Below are 17,835 nucleotides of genomic sequence, written 5' to 3'. Positions count from 1 at the left end.
GAATGCTCTGCTGCAACAAGCTGGGGAAAAGTAGTTAATAGTGCCAGCCAAGCAGTGTAGTGTTATTTCATCCAGATGCTAAATCATTTCCCATTTAAGCAAAAACCCAAACTTGGACATGTTTATTAATTTCTCTGTACTGACTTCTGGTCTCTGTGTGGCATGTGAGCTGGCTAGGTTTGGTTTGTCAATAATGTGATACTCTTCAAGAGAGAATAGCTTTACTGTAGGTTTGGGAGAGAATGGTTGCTTTCATGTGATTGACTGCTAGAGTCTTCTCTCCAGCCATAACTGGTGTGATGTTTCTGCATAATATCGGTGAAACTAAAATATTCAGCCTTTGGTTGAACTGGCTTCAAGTTCAGGTGGACTCAGATTGGTCTGCTGAGCCCACAGCTGCTTCTGTTGTCACTTCAGATAATAGAGACAGTTTTAGTAGCCACTGGCAGCAAAGAGCAGCATAATTTAACAGCAGGAACTGCTTAAACAGTCAATTAGCCCATCTGAGTGATATTGCTAGGTGAGTTACCTTTGTTTTCTAGGGGAACTACTCTGCAAGAAAGGAGAGGAAATGTGCTTGTGATAAAAGAATGTGCTTTCTACTTTCCATTTTGTGCTGTGGGATTTTGTTGGAAATCAATTCTTATTTATTAGCTTGCCGGTCTCCCCACTGCTGAATCCCTTTTCACTTGAATAAGGCTATTGGGTACAAATAGAAATAAAATTGATGTTGCAATCCTGTATCCACTTATCTGTCCCACTGAATTCAATGAGAATTCGGAACAGATTTTACATTATTTCATACAAATTATGTTTTTGCATCTGAATTTCACATATTTGCACAAATCTCGAATGAGCAAGCTGCATTACTGCTATTAAGATTCCTTGTAAACTATTTCTATTGCTAACATGCATGGGGAAGGGCGGAGTTCTGTGTGAACCAACTTGGGGCTATTTCTCTGAATTTCTTAAGAGAAACTTTGCTGAAGCCTAGGGAAAGGTTTTGGATGGTGAGGATTGCTTGAGATGCAGCTCCATGTTTCATAACTGTGGGCTTGCTGGGGAGATGCGGAACACTGTGTTGATCAGTCTCTGAATTCTTTATTCCTGGAACAGACTCTGTGTCTGCAAAAGTGTTTCCTTTGTTCAGCACTGCTGCACAGAGCAGGTGTTAACCTCCTTTATTATATGATCTGATCTCTCAATAGCTGTAAAAGATTTGTGCCATTCTGAAAACTCTTCTACTGAATCGTGCCCTAGAGAGCTCTTCAGCTGCTCCATCATGAGAACTCTTCTAAGATTTATCTATAACTTTGTATTAGCTGAAAATTAGGGACTTTTTCTTCCTTAAAGGCATGTTTCTGTAGCTTCAAACTGTGAGCTTTCAAACTGTGGCTATGCCGCTTTAAATTTGTGATAGCAGGATTTTCCCTCTTTGAACTGAACTCCTGTGGGTAAAAAAAATCTTTTCATTGCTGCCACAAGCCTTTACCAGTAGCTATAAAGTTTCAAAGGGGGTGCAACTCTATGCAAGCTGCTGATTGGATATTACAGCATTTTACCAAAGCTGCAGATAGAGGCCTATAACTGCTTGGCTTTTCCTTCACTCCAAACTAGAGTCCATTTCAACTGAAAAAGTATACCAATCTGCTCTAGAGAACAGCATTTCAAATATCAAAGTGCATATTGCCTGCTACTCATGAAAACTGTGCAACAGTTTGGGATTTTCTCTGAACCAGCGTGTTATGGAAATCTAGATATTTTATAGAGGGTTATTTTATAATACAATACATAAAGATGAGCGATTAATTGAGATTGGGAATTTCCCATAAGGTTTTTTCGCGCCATTCTTCTCGAATAAAAACATTGTATATTTTATGAAACAACTCTTCCTGGCCTAGGTAGTGTTTCTTTCTTTTAGGAATGATTCCTGTAATACTTTCAAAGCTTCCTAGACTCTCTGTCAGGCTTGCCCAGAAGCAAGGGACTTGCACTGGAAACTATGGCCTGCTTACAAAAATATACTGCGGAAATATGTCGGGTTACAACGGAGGGGGTGTGCAGGGAGAATGCTGTGTAACAAAAAAGGTGATTTCATGGTTTTGTAATGGCTTATACAGTTGCAGAAGGGACTGCTTATTCTTGCTAGAATATCTACTAGAGAAAAATCTTATTAGTCTGCAAGGTTGTGCATGATTCCTCATTTGTTGTGGGACACCAACTCCCATTAATCTGCGACTATTAGCCATATGTCTCTGGCTGTTGGGAGGTTGACCCAGCCACATCTGCCCTAGGAGTAAGTGTCCAGATTAACACTGGGGGGTTTGTCCTTAAATTCCTTGGTGCCACAAGCTTTTCTGAGCCGGCACAAAGGATCAGAAAGGGATGCCCTATGTAGGGGTTAAGCAGAGTTTAACCTTCTTTCAGGGGAGGGGGGCACAGTATGCCAGGGAAGGGGAACCTGTGGCTCCCCAAATGATGCTGGATTGCAAGACCTATCCCTAACCACTGATCCTGCTGGCTGCAGCTGATGGGAACTGGCATCTAACAACCTCTGGAGGGTCCCAGGTTGGGGGGGGGGAAACAGCTGTAGGATTGGAGTGGGGCCTTGAACTATAGATGGGCAAGAGCATGCGAGCTGGACAAGCTGCCCCTCAGCCCTAAGCTACTGATGGCAATGGGGCCCTTTATATGTCCAGCTGTCCTTTGTCAACAACAAATTGCCACTGTTTTTTGTGTTGAATATATGCTATATGGCAATTTATGGACCTAATAGGTATCTAAAGCCATTTGCACATAACAAAATATGTATTTTATCAAAGTAACTGTTGAACTGAAATACAATGAAGAAGTATATTAATAGTGAAATACAATTAAGAAGAAGTATATTTTGGGGGGCCTCCAAGAGAGTGGAGCCCTAAGCTATAGCTTTTTTATCTTATGCTTAAATCCGGCACTGGGGCCCCTGGCACCCTCATCCCTCATCCCCCCTTTCTGGTCCCTCCCCCGCCTCCTACCCCTCCCGTCCCCTCCGTCGTCCGCTTTAAGGCGAGGGGCGTCTACTCGGCGCGCAGCTCTCGCGCGGCTTGGAGGCGGAGCTGTCGCGAGCTCGAGCCCGGGCGCCGATTGGTTGCGGCGGGTTGAATGTAAGATGGCGCCCAGGGACCTGTGAGGGGAAAAAAGACGCGGGGCCTGAGGTGGCGACGGCGCGAGGCGGCAGAGGGGCCGGGGTGAGGCGGCGCTGGGCGGGGACGCTGACAGCCGAGCGGCGGGCGTGGGGCGGACGGGAGGGCTGGAGTGGGGCGGGGGTTGGTGAAGAAGAAGAGGAGCTGCCTCAGACCGGGCGGGGTGGAGGAGGAGGAGGAGAAGAAGAAAAAGAATAGCGGCGGCGGGGGGGGGAGGGGGAGGGGTAGCGGGGCCGAAGCGCGCTCCCGCGAGCCTGGCTGTTGTGTGTGTGGCGCTGGGGAGCGCGTGCGCGCGCGTTCCGCGGTGGTGGGGGGCGGGCGCTGTGGGGTGGGGGGGGCAAAGAGAGAGGACCTCTTTGCGTGCGTGTTGGAATTGGAGACTCGTAGGGCGGGATCGGGCCGCGGCGCGCAGACTTCGAGGCCTTGCGTCGTTCGTTCCACGGTGCCCGCGGCCCCGCCTTGCGCTCCCGACTCTTCCCCTCACCAGCCCCCAGCTCCCCCTCCCTGGTTCCAGAGGCGGCAGTAGGCGCGCGCGCGTTCCCGGTGTTTCGCGCGCTGGGAAGTCCACCACCAGGGCCCTCTGTGGGGCCGGGCGCGCGCCTTGGGTTTGTTGCTGCTGCTGCGGGCGCGCTCGCGCCGCTTCTCCTTCAAAGGCGCCGACTCGGGTGCAGCAGCAGCAGTCGCAGGCGAAGTTCCAGGATGAGGCCGGCGGGCCCTAGTGCTGCAGAGACCCTGGGGAGGCGGGGTGAGCTGCCACGGCTGTGGCCAATTTTCCTCACTCTTCCCAAACCCCTTCGGCCTCCGCCGTTGCTTCTCCTCCTCCTCCTCCTCCTCTTCACCTAGCCATTCGCACGCCAGTTTCGTGCGACCAAGGATGCTCATCCCCACCCTTGGCCAGAAGGCTACAATAAATGGAGGCGAGGCAGATCAAGGCGGGGCCTTTTCGGTGTGCGGGCCTTGTCTAGGAGCCTGCAATATTTACAAATACTGTATCTAAAGTGATTCATGCTGTGCATTACAGTGGACCGTTTAGTGTAGCCTTGTACAATACCTCTGACAGGACAGTTAGGCTTACTTGAGTGATTCTCTCTCTCTTCCCCCACCCCATACCCAAGCTGAGTAACTTTCCCTATTCAGCTGATTGCAGCTGTATGATTATCTGTCTCTGGATTTAGTTTTCCTTAAAACCGATAGATACCTTTTAGCACTGCTATTTCACTGCAACCAGTGACTGGGGGATTATTTGCCCTATTTATCATTACTAATGATAAAGAGATGGGTGGAGGAATCTACTGTGGGCCCTTTCCTGGCTTTCAGTTCCTGTGGGTCTGTTATGTGAACTATTCCTTTAGCATTCCACAGAGAGTTTTGTAGTACTTTAAAACCTAGGTTTTTGTGGATAAGACCACCTTTTGTTCCTGTGCGTTTTCTTAGGGCTCTTCTAGGCTTTCAGACCCTTGGCTGGAGCATTTGTAAATGTAAAGCACAATATGCTACCATTACTATGGAAATGTACTAATCGACTTTTATGCTAGCATGTGCCTAATGTTACAAACATGTCTTGATCAGTAGGGTGGGCAAAAGATTTGCCCAGATGGAACTGAGACTTTTGCTGCTTACTTGAATAGTAGCACTAGTAATAAACAACTAGTGGGTGGGTGCACATATACAAGAGGTTGCAGGTTTAGCCCCCACAATATGCAGATAGGGCTGGAAGTTACATTATTCTGAAACACTGCGGTCCTGCAGATGTTGCTTGACTACAACTTGCTTCATCCCAAACCATTGGCTGTGTTGCTTGGGGATGATGGAAATTTCATCAGTATCTGCAGGGCCAGAAGTTTCCCACACCTGATGTAGACGATACAGATGTTCAATGCTTCCTGCAGCCATGCCTGTGTTCTTTCAGTTGCTACCTCATTCAAGGTTTCTGAAACGTTATCCATCTTCAAGCTTTTATGCTAACATATTTTTACTGAGTTAGCTTATATTCTGCTATTCCTCCATCACAGAACTCAAGGCAGCTCATAGAAGTAAAGGGAGCATGTGACACACACATCACATAATTCAGCATTGAATACTGAGTAGTTCTTGTTTCAGAAAGTTTGCGTTTTAGTTTTATTTTCTTAAAAGGCACTGGAATTAGAAAAGCTCTAGAATTGCCTTTTAAAAACAATGAAGTAGCTAGAAATGTGAAAAAAATGGGGAAAGGTGGGGGATTGGACTTTGGGGGGGGGGAGCATCACATCTCTGCCAACTTTGTCATATAACATTGTCTTCTCCCTTTATATTTCTTAAATAAATACAATTAAAGTGGGGATGGAAAGGGTTTCTTTGTTCTGTCTTCTCCAGAATGTCACGAGTCTAAAAGAGTTCAGGACACGAATATCAGAAATACATACAGCATGGTGCCTGGTGAGTTTAGATTGTCTGCATACTATAAATGTGTGTGCTTTCAATAATGTTTAAGTTCTGAGAACTAACTGCTTGCTAATCAGTTGGCTTGGCCTGACTTTCCAGATTTAATATTTACATGAAAATGCAGATAAAGGAATACTTGTTTCCTTAGGCAGAAGTTGTTGTTTTACATATCATTTATTTCAGTTTTTCCTGAAAGTTGATGGAATGCACATTATACCAAGGTCATGTAAGGATGAAAGCTCAGTAAACAAACAACTGATCTTTGATTCATATATGATTTCTGCAGCAATGGTATCATTAACATAAATGCATTTCTGTATTTATGGATGTTGGTTAAAGCATTAACGCACTTGATGTGCATTACTTTTTTCTGGATGGTATCTTGGCACAGTGACACTAGGCTGAAGAATATCTCCTGCAATTCACTGGTGCTTGTAACTTATATAACAGAAGGTGATTGCTTCAAGACTGGAAGATTCCAAGGAGGTAAAATAGCTTGTGATGGTTCAACTTGGGGTGAGCAAATTTCCATTGTAGAATTCTTGTCAACTTTTGTCCTATACCACTCTAAGCTTCCCCCAGAATTCATCTTGCTGCTTCTAAAATATTTGGTAAATGAAAGGTTCAAATGTTTAACTACTAATCTGCCTCAGTTTTATGAAACAGTTGTAGTGACAGTAGCACCTGTGAAAAGAAAAGTTGTTTCCTACCAGTAAGGTTGTAGGTTACAAAGGTGTGGACAAGGTAGGAAAATACTGTAACTGTGAATTTCAACTGTTCGCCAGTATTTAATTGCAAAAAGGATCTTAGAAGCAGTGGTAAAGTATTTCATGAGTTGGTCAAATCTTCTGAGGTAGAGAGTTATCAACCCTTACTGTATAATGTGTCTGGATGTGTCAAGATTTACAGGAAAGGAAAAATATATTTCTGGGTAACTTCTGTGGTTTTTTTTTAATAGAATATTTATTAAAGTTTTCAAAAGTGATACAATATAGAACAAAAGGAAAAAACAACAAAAATAAAAACAACTAAAAACACATAGAATTTCCATTTACTTACTTTCTTTTAACTTATTTTCCAGACCTCCTCATACCTCCCTTTCTTATATTCCAATTCAAATTGTTAGTTCAGCAAATCCTCACCATTAGTTTTTACTTATTTCTAAACCTTATTTTTCATATCTCTTAAGCATTACAGCTGGAAACCACTTAATTTCTGTCCAACATCATTCTAACATTCATTTTCTGTCAAACAATTTAGACTTGCTGTTGCTTCTTTTTGAAGCGGTGGCAGAAAAAGGCAACAGTTATAATGTTAGGCCAGATTTTTATCTTGATTTCAATCATTAGTTCTCAAAAGTATGAGATGTGTGATCCATCCTTTAATAACTTCATAGAAATAGAAATTAATCTTAGGTCCTAATCATATTTAAAGGTACAGTGGTACCTCAGTTTACAAACTTAATCCGTTCTGGAAGTCTGTTCTTAAACCAAAACCGTTCTTAAACCGAGGCACGCTTTCCCTAATGAGGCCTCCCACTGCTGGTGCCCTTCCACCGTTTGGATTCTGTTCTTAGACCGAGGTAAAGTTCTCAAACCAAACCAAGACACTATTTCTGGTTTTGCGGAGTTTGTAAACCAAATTGTTATTAAACTGGACTGTTCTTAAACTGAGGTACCACTGTACTTTGAAAGGCAGGCTCTTGAATATTGTATGACATTCTCTAGCTAGTATATTTGTGGAAATCGTATCAGCTCTATAAAATGGGGCCCATGAATATTTCCCAACGTTATAATAATACTTTATTAAGTAATAATACTTTATTAAGTAACTCAGAATCTTACCCGTTTACATAAGATTGAGGCAAACTAAAAGGGTCTGCATTTCAAAAGCCACTGATTTGAAAACAATGATGACTCCTTCAGTGTCTTGATAGCCATAATGTTCCAGAATCCATATTGCCTTCCATTGGGCCAACCCAAATGCCCACAAAATAGTGTTTATGAGGCTATTTGACTGGGGAAGCTACTTTGTCTGCATCTGGTCAGAGTCCTAAATGGAATGTGGGAGGTAGTAGACATTTAAATGAACCTCTCTTAGATATTATACAGGTTTCAGTTTTCACCTAGGACTTATGGGAAGAAGGAATGGTTAATTCCTCAAATCCAGCCATATGTCTCCATTGTTAGCTACTCCTAAAATTTGCAAAATTAAGGCGGTGGGCAGGGGAGACACACAGACTGTTCTTGTAACTTTTCCAGAATCTGACTATCCTTAGCAGCTTGATTAAATGTAAATTCCCTTGAGTAAGTGGGGCTTAGCAGTATGTTTGGAATTGGAGTATAATTTTATTCCAGTGTGAGGTCCAGTATTAAACCTGATAATTATTACCCCATTCTGTGACAGCAATGCATTTGAAAAGGCTACTTCTTTGGCTAGAATCAGCTGATTCTAGCCAATGCCACCAAATGCTTTTCTGTTGGAAAAAGCGGTGTGTCAAAATGTTAGATTTAATCTCCTTTGCTGTTGGGGAATTGTGTTTACTGGGTCAGCAGCAAAGGGAATAGCATCATTAGTTCTGCCTTGCACAGCCAGAACATTTTTGCCACCTGGAACCTTGATTGGAAAAGTGGGGATCTTTTTTATTAAGCATCTTAATTTGAATACTTAAGTGGCTAAAATATGGGAGCAATATATTTAACTTACAACTTTCTAGAAGAAGTAGATCAGATTTACTAGTTAAATATAAAGACTTCTCTAGGCAATGTGTATATTCTGCCCATCTAAACTTTAACTATTAAATAGGCCTGATTTGAAAAACATTCTGTGACAGTGGCAGTCAATTTATGTGTCTTATTTTAAAAACATAATTACATTTTTGGCTTGGGTCTCTTACTTTTTGGATCCATCTGCATCTGATGATGTATCTGGCATGGCAAGTTTGCAACTATTCTTGTAGCAATTGGGCCTCATGTACGTTAAATGTAATTGATTCCTTTAGGTTTGCTTGGTGTGATATTGATGCCCATGATCTGTGGGAAAGTTTCTAGTGCTTTACTTTTCTGCAGAAAATTTTCCATAAATTCAGTAGCAACAATGAATGGGTGCCAATTACAGATACAATATTGTGCAAGTGTGGCAGTTTCAAAGTTTTTAGCTTTGCTTTCTAAATACAGGTAAAGAGTATTATTTTATATATAATAAAATATATAAATTAGATCACTCTCGTAATTTGCATAGGATCCCACCTGAAAATCTACATAATTGTTGGGGCCTCATTTATACATGGAGTACTGCATTTGCTGCCTTCCTGATGGTTGCTGCCACATGACGATTGCTAATAACTGCAATTTCCATCCTCACAGAGTGAATCATGTAGTTATACCATGATGCCAATTTGACCCAGTTTGGTTATTCATTGCTGGCATGGTATGTTCCATCCTAATAGTGTAGATGGAAGTTGCAGATGATACCAAGAGTAGTGCAGGGAGCCCACCATGGGGCAGCAGCACTCATGGTGCTCCAAATAATATGTAGCCAGGGCCAGAGACGTCTGCTTGACTTTTCAAAAACAAGAAATTCGATAGAGGGCCCAGACATCATCCTTTGGTCTCAATGGTAGCTGAAATCTAAAACTTTTGTTTGAGTCCTACAGTAGTCCACTGTAGGTGATTATTGTTAATATATGTCTTGTGAGCAGCTCTAGAGGTGATACGACTGCATGCAGGGCTACCTTTGTACAATAAATGTATTAATGTGAACAAATAAATGCCTAGATGCTGGGTGGCTTCACTTCAGTGATTATTGAAGTGATGACTTTTCTCTCACCTCAGGCTTTCTCACTGTGTAGTAACTGTGGCGGTGTCTCTCTTGAGCTTTCATTTCTCTTTAACTGCAGAATTTCTTTGGTAGTGGAGACTACAGTATAATGCTTTATGAGTGAGAAACTGGTGTGTATGTTGCTACGCCTTGTCACTCAGTACTGTTAAGCGTTCAGAATTATTAGCAACACTTATGTTGCTTAAAAAACAAATCCTGCTTCTCAGGGTTTATGCGTATTGACCAGGGATGTGTGTGTTCTGTATACATTTTTTACCCCATTTCATATTTTTCATAAGGAAACACAAATTCCATACTTATACCGTCGTACCTTGGAAGTCGAATGGAATCCATTCCGAAAGTCCGTTTGACTTCCAAAACGTTTGGAAACCAACATGCAGCTTCCAGTTGGCTGCAGGAAACTCCTGCAGCCAGTCGGAAGCCGCAGAACCTGTGTTGGACGTTTGGGTTCCAAAGAACGTTCACAAACTGGAACACTCAATTCCAAATTTGAATCGTTTGGGAGCCAAAATGTTTGACTCTCAAGGCATTCGACTTTAAAGGTATGACTGTAATATGAAAAATATTAGGCAACCTAATGTATATATATATTTACTTTGAATTTATTTTCCAAAATCTTTGGACTTTTTGAATGGCCTATGTTGTTCAACTGTAAGTCAATAGATTTGGCAAAGCCTTTGCCAAAACAGTTAATTTTGCTTAATGAAAACTTTATCACTGTGGCCTGCCCACCAATTGAAGGAGGCCTTGCAGCCTGCAGATTTAGTGAATCTTATGCAAGACTCAGTGGGTATACAGTAAAAAAAATACTCTAGCCTGTATGAGCTATGCAGATTGATTACCTTGCTTTGCATAATTATTTTAGTCATTAGGATACATACTAGGCTAAACAATAAGGTCCTACTAGTCCCTCCCAGTTCCTGAAATTTCGCTGGGTGCTGACCCTTCCACACTTTAAATAGAAACTTGGTGTGCATGTTTAATGGAAGCTGAGATCATTTAGGCATTAAATTGTACACTTGTGCAAAATTTCCAGGCCCTGATGAATCATTTCTACTTAGTGTGTGGTTGATACTGAAGCCATGAAACAACGTGTTAGAGCATCCACAAAAAGGAAGGTCTCTTTACTTGGAGCAATGATCCACTTATTCTCTGAATCAGAATTACCTGTGCAGAGCCTGAATGTTTCCCTTTTGGAAATTGGGAACCTTCTGGAGGGATTCCCTCATCTTCCCTCTCCCCCCACCGCACTTCCTTTTAGATTTTCCTGTCCTTGCACCATTGTGACTTAGTTTTGGGTGCTGAGCAGTGTTATGCTACGTTGCTAGGAATGGTTACCTTTTTTGAATGCACAGGGAGACAAACATTTCAGGGGAATCAGTAGCCTGTTGGAGTTGTGGAACCTTTTTTAAAAACAACAACAACAACAAAAACTTTTATTCCATGCCTAGTGGGAACTCCCCAGTTTTTACAGAGGGTACCATATATCAGTGGAGACTTTAATCCTCTGATTTGGATTGGGCTTGACTCTGCCTTGAGTTGAGGTTCTCATTGAAAGACAATGGGTTTGTAGATTAGTGGATCTTAATAGAAAGCTGCATGTGTCTGTTATGCATGACTTTTTAATAAATTAACCTGTGGTGAGTAGTCAGAATGACCTGAATAATATTTCTACCTTATTGATAAAGACATCAGAAATGTAGAGAGAGTGGCTTAGAGTGTAATTGTAATGGCTTGCTTTGTTTCTTTTAAGGAATCCTGAGTACCTTGCAATATGAATAATTCTTTGGATAACACCATTTCCTTTGAAGAATACATCCGTGTCAAAGCACGAACGATCCCACAGCATAGGATGAAGGAATTCCTGGACTCCCTTGCCTCCAAGGGTCCTGAAGCCTTACAGGAGTTTCAGCAGACGGCTGCTACCACCACCATGGTATACCAGCAAGGTGGCAACTGCATCTACACAGATAGCACAGAAGTGGCTGGATCTTTGCTTGAACTTGCTTGCCCAGTTACAACAAGCGTCCAGCAGCAAACACAGCAAGAGCAGCAAATACAAGTGCAGCAACCCCAGCAAGTTCAGGTAATCTTAAAAGGATGCACGTCTCTTACTCTTTGCTGCTTTCATACATAAAAGCAGGCAGGAATTTGTGCTCTGGGCAGCTTTCATAGACAACTGTAGAGACCTACTCCTTGCATTTTCTCTCCTCCAAAACAACTTAATTGAAAAAGAATGCAGTTGTTAGGTACAAATGTTTTTGCTCATCGCTCAGATAGGTTAAAGATTTTATTTAGTTTTCTATATATCTGTTACATGGACCAATCTAATTCAAATCAGAAACTTAATTTAAATTTCTCCACCCTGCTAATTTTGCTTTTTCTTTTCATAGTGCACAAAGTACCTGTGTTAAGTACTTGGGTTATATTCAGCTGTCCAAATGTTGGCCATGCGTGGGGCTGCAGAGGAGAGGAAGGGGAAAGTCCTCTCAGTGTTGGATATCTGTGAATGTTCTTTAAAAGCAAACATGACCATAAGATAAATTATTAAGAGTACTATATAATCCAAAGAGCACAGGAATAAGGCAAATCAATTTTAACTTTACTTCCCAAATGCCACTCTTTCAAACAGTGTATCCATATTTCTAGAGGCCTGGTGTATCTTGAATTTTCAGACATATTCTTCTGCAGAAGTGACTTTTAAAGCACATTTGCGCAAAACCTCCTGACTGCGTCTAGTGTTTCATTTAAACCAATAATACCCATCATTCTGGTGAATACCTAATGGAAAACAAATGGCTTACTGTAACTTATATGATTCAGTGTTCGTAACTGAGTCATGCGTTCCTTAGGAACTTTGCATTTGCCTGCTGGTGAAAGGAAAGCAGAGAGGGGGCCAACTTCGTCTCCCATGGAAGAGAGTTTACAATCTGGGAGCAGCCACTCAGAAGGCCCTCTCTTGTACCTTCACTAAATTTACCTGTGATGGTGGTGGAACCGAGAGCAGGGCTTCCCCTGAAGATAACAAAGCCCGGGCAAGCTCATACAAGGAGGTACAGCCCTTCTGGTAGCCTGGATCCAAGCCATTTAGGGCTTGTCTAGCAGTCAGGTCCATAACTTCTCTGTCTTCTTCCTTTCCCTTTCAACCCTTAACTGAATTTAGTCAACATAAACCTGATCACAAAAGTTCTGAGTCTGCCATCATTGAGCTTTACATTTTGAATAGTGACTGTGGAGAGATTCTTTCAAGGCTCTGCATCACAACTGGCAGTAGGACTCATGGGGTCAATTGGCTGTCACCCAAGGCCAAATTCTACTTGTGGCCTTACGGTTGGCAGTTCCTACTGTATATGGAATTATAATTGCATACATACATGAATCTGAGTAACAGGGACGATTAACCTTAGATATGGAATCATAATTGCATACATGAATCGTGAGTAACAGGGATGATTAACCTTAGATTTGTAATACTGACTCCTAATATTTGATTCTGCCAGTCCCCAGTAATAGGAAACACAGTGAGCAGTTTAGTTCACCCTTGATTTAGGAATTACTAATTTTCCCCATGGAGGAATTTAGACCTTACTTTATTATACTACTTGAAGCAAACACATGTTTTGTGGCCATATTGTGTTTAACTTGAAGTACAGACAATAACAAACTAGCAGAAAATGTAGTCATGCTTCAGAGCTTAGTAGACTAAGCCTATATTTCTCTGTATTATGAAACCTAATGTGCATCAAAAGTGCATGGCTCTTTGCTACTGTGTAAACAGTTACAGGCTAGTGCTTTCATTTGGATTTCTTCAAAGAGTTTTATTTACATTAGAAAAACAGGACTTGTTCAGCAAACCTAGGTGCCCCTGACATTTAATTAAATGCAGCAATACCTAGGCATAACACTCAGCTGTAGGTATCCATTGGAAATTTGAGTTCTAACTATGTTGCCTTGCCTGGATGCTATTTGCACTTTCAACCATCTGTCTATAATAGTGAACTTAGCATATGATATTCCTGGCACTGATATATAGATAGAATCAGTGTAAGAATCAGTTGTGGTATACTGAATGCTTAAATTTAGGATTAGGCCAGTCTTTTTTTTTATTAAAAAAACCCTATTGATGCACAGAATATAGAAATATCTAATAGATGAAATAATGAGGGTGTTGAACAACACTCTAATTATTCAAACCTTTTCCATCGGACCTTGTATAGCTTGAAGGTATCCCAAATATTGCTGCTCTAAACCTCTTCAGACCATTAAAAATAAATTTTAACAAAAGAATACAATCTAGTTAAAAAACAGCAGCACTGAAGAATAATGCAATACAAAATAGAAAGCACTGGGGATTTCATTCATTGTGAGCATAAGCAATGTATTGACTACATAGCTATTTTGCATTAGCTAGTTGCATATTACATTTCTTTGTAAACACGAGATATAAAACTATAATCACTTGTAAGTATTGAACTTAATTTAAGTATTGAACTACAATGTTCTTACTCTGCCCTCAAATATGAAATAAAAATTGATTCAACTTTGTGTGGCAAGAGGGCTCTATGGACAGATAGTTACCATCACCATGATGTGAGAGGATGATATAGGAATGTGCATTTGGGGAAATTAGCACACCCACCCAATTCCAGACACAAAAAGATTGTCAGAGCTGTTTTGTTCAGAGTTGGGTTGCCTTTGCATGACTAAAAAAATGGGACTGCTTTTTGAAAGATAAATAGCTCTGAATTTGTGATCTGTGGCATTTTTGCCATTATATCTTCTGGGCCAAGCTAAATGTGACTAAGAAAATGCTCTGTGAGTGTCCAACTGCATATCTGGTTTGGCACTTAAACTTGTCTCTTGATAAAATACATTTTATTTTTCAAATATGAAAGCTGTTGCAACTCATAAAAGCACCTGAGGACTGCTGAAGAAAATTTTTTTTGGGGGGGGGCACTTGCATATTAGCAGTAAAGCATAACAGAATTGAGGAATACCAGTGTGAAATGATTTTATAAGTTGATAGCAAATTTAATCAAAAGTACTGTCAGAGTCACCCGTGGTCCCAGCTCACAAGAGACCAAAGTCCAGCCCGGCTTATGTACAAACGTTTTTATCGAAGAACATTCTTAGCTTCACAGCCTAGCTCCGTGACTCTACGTCTGTTACGCTTAGACCGCTGAAGTCCCCTCTGAGTCAGTCCCGCCTCTACACCAGTTTAAGAGGCTTGTACTGGTCCACCTCTTCCTCTCTTTCCTTTTCCGCAGGGTCTTTCTGCCCCCCTGTGTTCTCTCCCTTCGGGACTCCCCAGAGGCTGAATCCTCTGGCGCCTCCTCCCCCCTCCTTCGGGCTTTGGGACCAGGCTCCTCCCCAGGACTCTCTTCATTTCCGCGCGCCTCCCATTTTGAACTTGGCGCGCGTACGTTGCTCCTGACCTTCCCTTCGACAGTTACACTGCCCTCGATACTACTTTCCTCCCCTTCCGGCAGGACGTTTTGCCCTGATCTCCTTCCCCTCTCTGCTTCCTGTTCTGCTCCTTCTGACACACTGGTCACTCCACCCCCCTCACTCCGTTCCAGCGGAGCAGCCGGTCCCGATCTCCAACTCCCACTGGGGGTTCCCCCTTCGTTTCCCTGCTCCTGACTGCTTCCCCCTCTAGCTCCCCTTGGCTTGACCAGAGGGGCTCCCTTTTGGGAGTCCTCCGATTCACTGGACGGACTCATGGACAATCTTGGGTCATTGTCGTCCTCTTCCTCGTCACTCTGGAATCCTTCCCCCTCACTCTCTGTCTCCTCCCTCATCTGCGCCTCTCTCCCTGAACCCCTGACAAGTACGAATATAGAGAATTAAAGCAAACTAGTTTTCCTTTTTAGTTCATATGATTCTATACTTGTTCTCCATGTGCATTCCTAGTTAGGTACCTGAAAGAAACTTTTCACAGATGAGCACGAAAGCTGCTGAATGACATCTATACAGCCGTACCTTGGAAGTCGAACGGAATCCGCTCCAGAAGTCCATTCGACTTCCATAAAGTTTGGAAACCAAACCACGGCTTCTGATTGGCTGCAGGAAGCTCCTGCAGTCAATCAGAAGCTGTGGAAGCCCCATCGGACGTTCGGGTTCCAAAGAACGTTTGCAAACCAGAACACTCGCTTCCGGGTTTGTGGCGTTTGGGAGCCAAAATGTCTGAGTACCAAGGTGTTCAGGATCCAAGGTATATGCAGTCAAGGTGTCTCCCACCCCGCAGTCTGCCCTGAAGCACAGCATTAAAAACAAACAAGCCTGCAGTGTGATATTTGCTGGTAGTCCTTCCTAAGCTTCAGAAGAAACCAGTTTCACTACCTGCCTGAGATACACTTATATGTAAGATTCAAGGAGCTGCCAGCAATTTATCAGGAAGCCTATGCCCAAGCACCATGGAGCTTAAACAATACAAAGCTTTGTCTTGAGGAGGAGTAAGAAGGTGCCTCGTTAAATATTTATTAAACTAACAGGAAGCTGTCTAATTTTAAGAACAAGATAAGCAGTTAGCACCTATGAAAATAAAGCTCAGGAAGTTTTAACTTGTTTGCTTTGATAGGCTCCCCCAAACAGTTTGACTACACAGTATTCCTCCTCCTTGCATATACGTAGCTTGGTTTCTCATTGCTTAATTACTCAGATTTGTTGGTTTTCAGCTGAATTTCTATTACTTACTAAAAACATTGTTTGAGTTAGCACAAAAGTCAGTCTGTTTGATCTTTGATGCTGCAGCCATGAGTGATAAGCATGCATTTGTGAACTATTCTTAGATTGTTCTTCTGTCACTCCAGCCCCTTTGCCTTACACTTTGAGAGTATCTTTGCAATAATAGGAGACCTTTTTTGTCATGTTCGTTCACCACCACCACTTTGGTTCTATGTTCCATGTATAGCTGGAAACTAACAGCAAATGCTTCTGTATTGATTATATCAGTGGACATGAGAGAAGTCTGTCTGCTTTGCTGATTATGCTTTGGTTTGACCAGCAGGATTATTACAGACACATTCCTTTCTACTGCCTGTGTAGTGTTTGGGTGGGATTAGTTCATATTCTACATAGAGATTGCTTTAATCTTCATAGGAAACTATTTGGAGCCTTTTTGTGAGTGAGGGGAACTTCACAAATCTTGTGTGTGATAGGAATGTAAGTATGTGCTTGGTAGCTTCTTTTAAAATTGTCAGTGAAGTTTAAATTAGACAACACATGCTGGACAGAAAAAGGTAAACCTTTTGATACATGTGTCACTGAGAGAGGTTACTGCTTATAAAAAGGAGCTCCTGAATTCTGCAGCTTTAATCCCAAAATCCTAATTTGGGATAAACCTAGATTTTAAGCATGCTCAGTTAACTGAGCATATAGTTCAACACTTGTGTCTTATTATGGAATTTGGAAACTGCTGGGATTAAGTCAGAATTTGTTGCTGCTTCTCGTCAGTTTTATAACTGACTTAGAGCACTTTTTATCATATCTAGAAATGTGGTTTTGCTTTGGCTTATTTCTACATTAACTTAGCTGGTCTTTGGATAATCAGCTATCCTTTCTGTTTTCTGCTTTTAACTGTTTCTCTTTTCTGCATTTCAAGATTAGCATAAGAGTTTTGAGTGATAGCATGTCCTCATTACTATATTAATTTTTTATATCTAGTATTTCCACCCATAGTTATTTTTGTGGGTGGTATCTGCAGAATATTTGTGGGACTCAATACATTTGCAGAAAAATTAGTAGTTTGTAAATTAAAGACCTGTAAATGTTAAAATCTTCTAAGAAACATCTCCGTTTAATTTGGGGAGCAATTTGTTCACAGGTTTTCCACATAAAGTTACCATCTTAGATTTGTGACTTAAGACAAAAGTGCACCATTATATTTCCCATAGTAGTATGCAGTGCCAGAAACACATGTAAGAATTTGCCCCTAGTTTGGTGTTAACAAGAGGACAATAATGTGAAGTTTGGAAAGTATTACTGCCTCTGTTGCAGGCTTTTAAGTATTATATGTGTTACTATTACTAAAAAAAGTAAGAATTTCTTAAGTTTTATTGAGTGCTTCAGCTATCACTTCTTACTACAATTTTATTGCATTATACTCATTCAAAAACACTTTCTTCCAGTATAGCAAGATGCCTCTGTAGGAAATCCATTCCTTCCATTTTCTTATAGTTGTACTATTAAGCTTATGCCTTTTTGAGAAGTTCTAACTACATACACACATTTATAAGAAAATGTTGTCTGAATAATAAGTTTATGGTATCCTGGGAAGGTGCTATTCAGATCTCAAGCCATCCTAGAATAGAAGATTCATAGTGCTTTTCAGGACTCCTGGGGATGGTGGCTGGTTGGGGGAAAGTCTCCTTTTATCATCATTCTGAAA

At 41.5% G+C, this 17,835-nt stretch overlaps 1 protein-coding gene across 3 annotated transcripts in view; it reads left to right on the top strand.

Annotated features, from left to right (window-relative positions):
* Positions 1 to 3,105: 3,105 nt before the first annotated feature.
* QRICH1 (glutamine rich 1) overlaps positions 3,106 to 17,835 on the top strand; it is a 28,876-nt gene continuing 14,146 nt past the window's right edge. Inside the window, exons 1-3 of one of the 3 annotated variants that reach the window (XM_081852597.1) lie at positions 3,125 to 3,230; positions 5,538 to 5,600; positions 11,200 to 11,532. In XM_081852597.1, the coding sequence (XP_081708723.1) occupies positions 11,221 to 11,532 (312 nt within the window). In that variant the 5' untranslated portion in view covers positions 3,125 to 3,230; positions 5,538 to 5,600; positions 11,200 to 11,220. Of the gene's footprint in view, positions 3,231 to 5,537; positions 5,601 to 11,199; positions 11,533 to 17,835 lie in introns of all 3 variants that reach the window. The other 2 variants (XM_081852596.1, XM_081852598.1) reach the window with 2 other exon arrangements.

This window comes from Podarcis erhardii, assembly GCF_964252035.2.
Source record: "Podarcis erhardii genome assembly, chromosome: 2".
Lineage (NCBI taxonomy): Eukaryota > Metazoa > Chordata > Lepidosauria > Squamata > Lacertidae > Podarcis > Podarcis erhardii.
The sequence above is the reverse complement of the archived record's forward strand: the minus strand, read 5'-3'. Positions and strand labels throughout refer to the sequence as shown.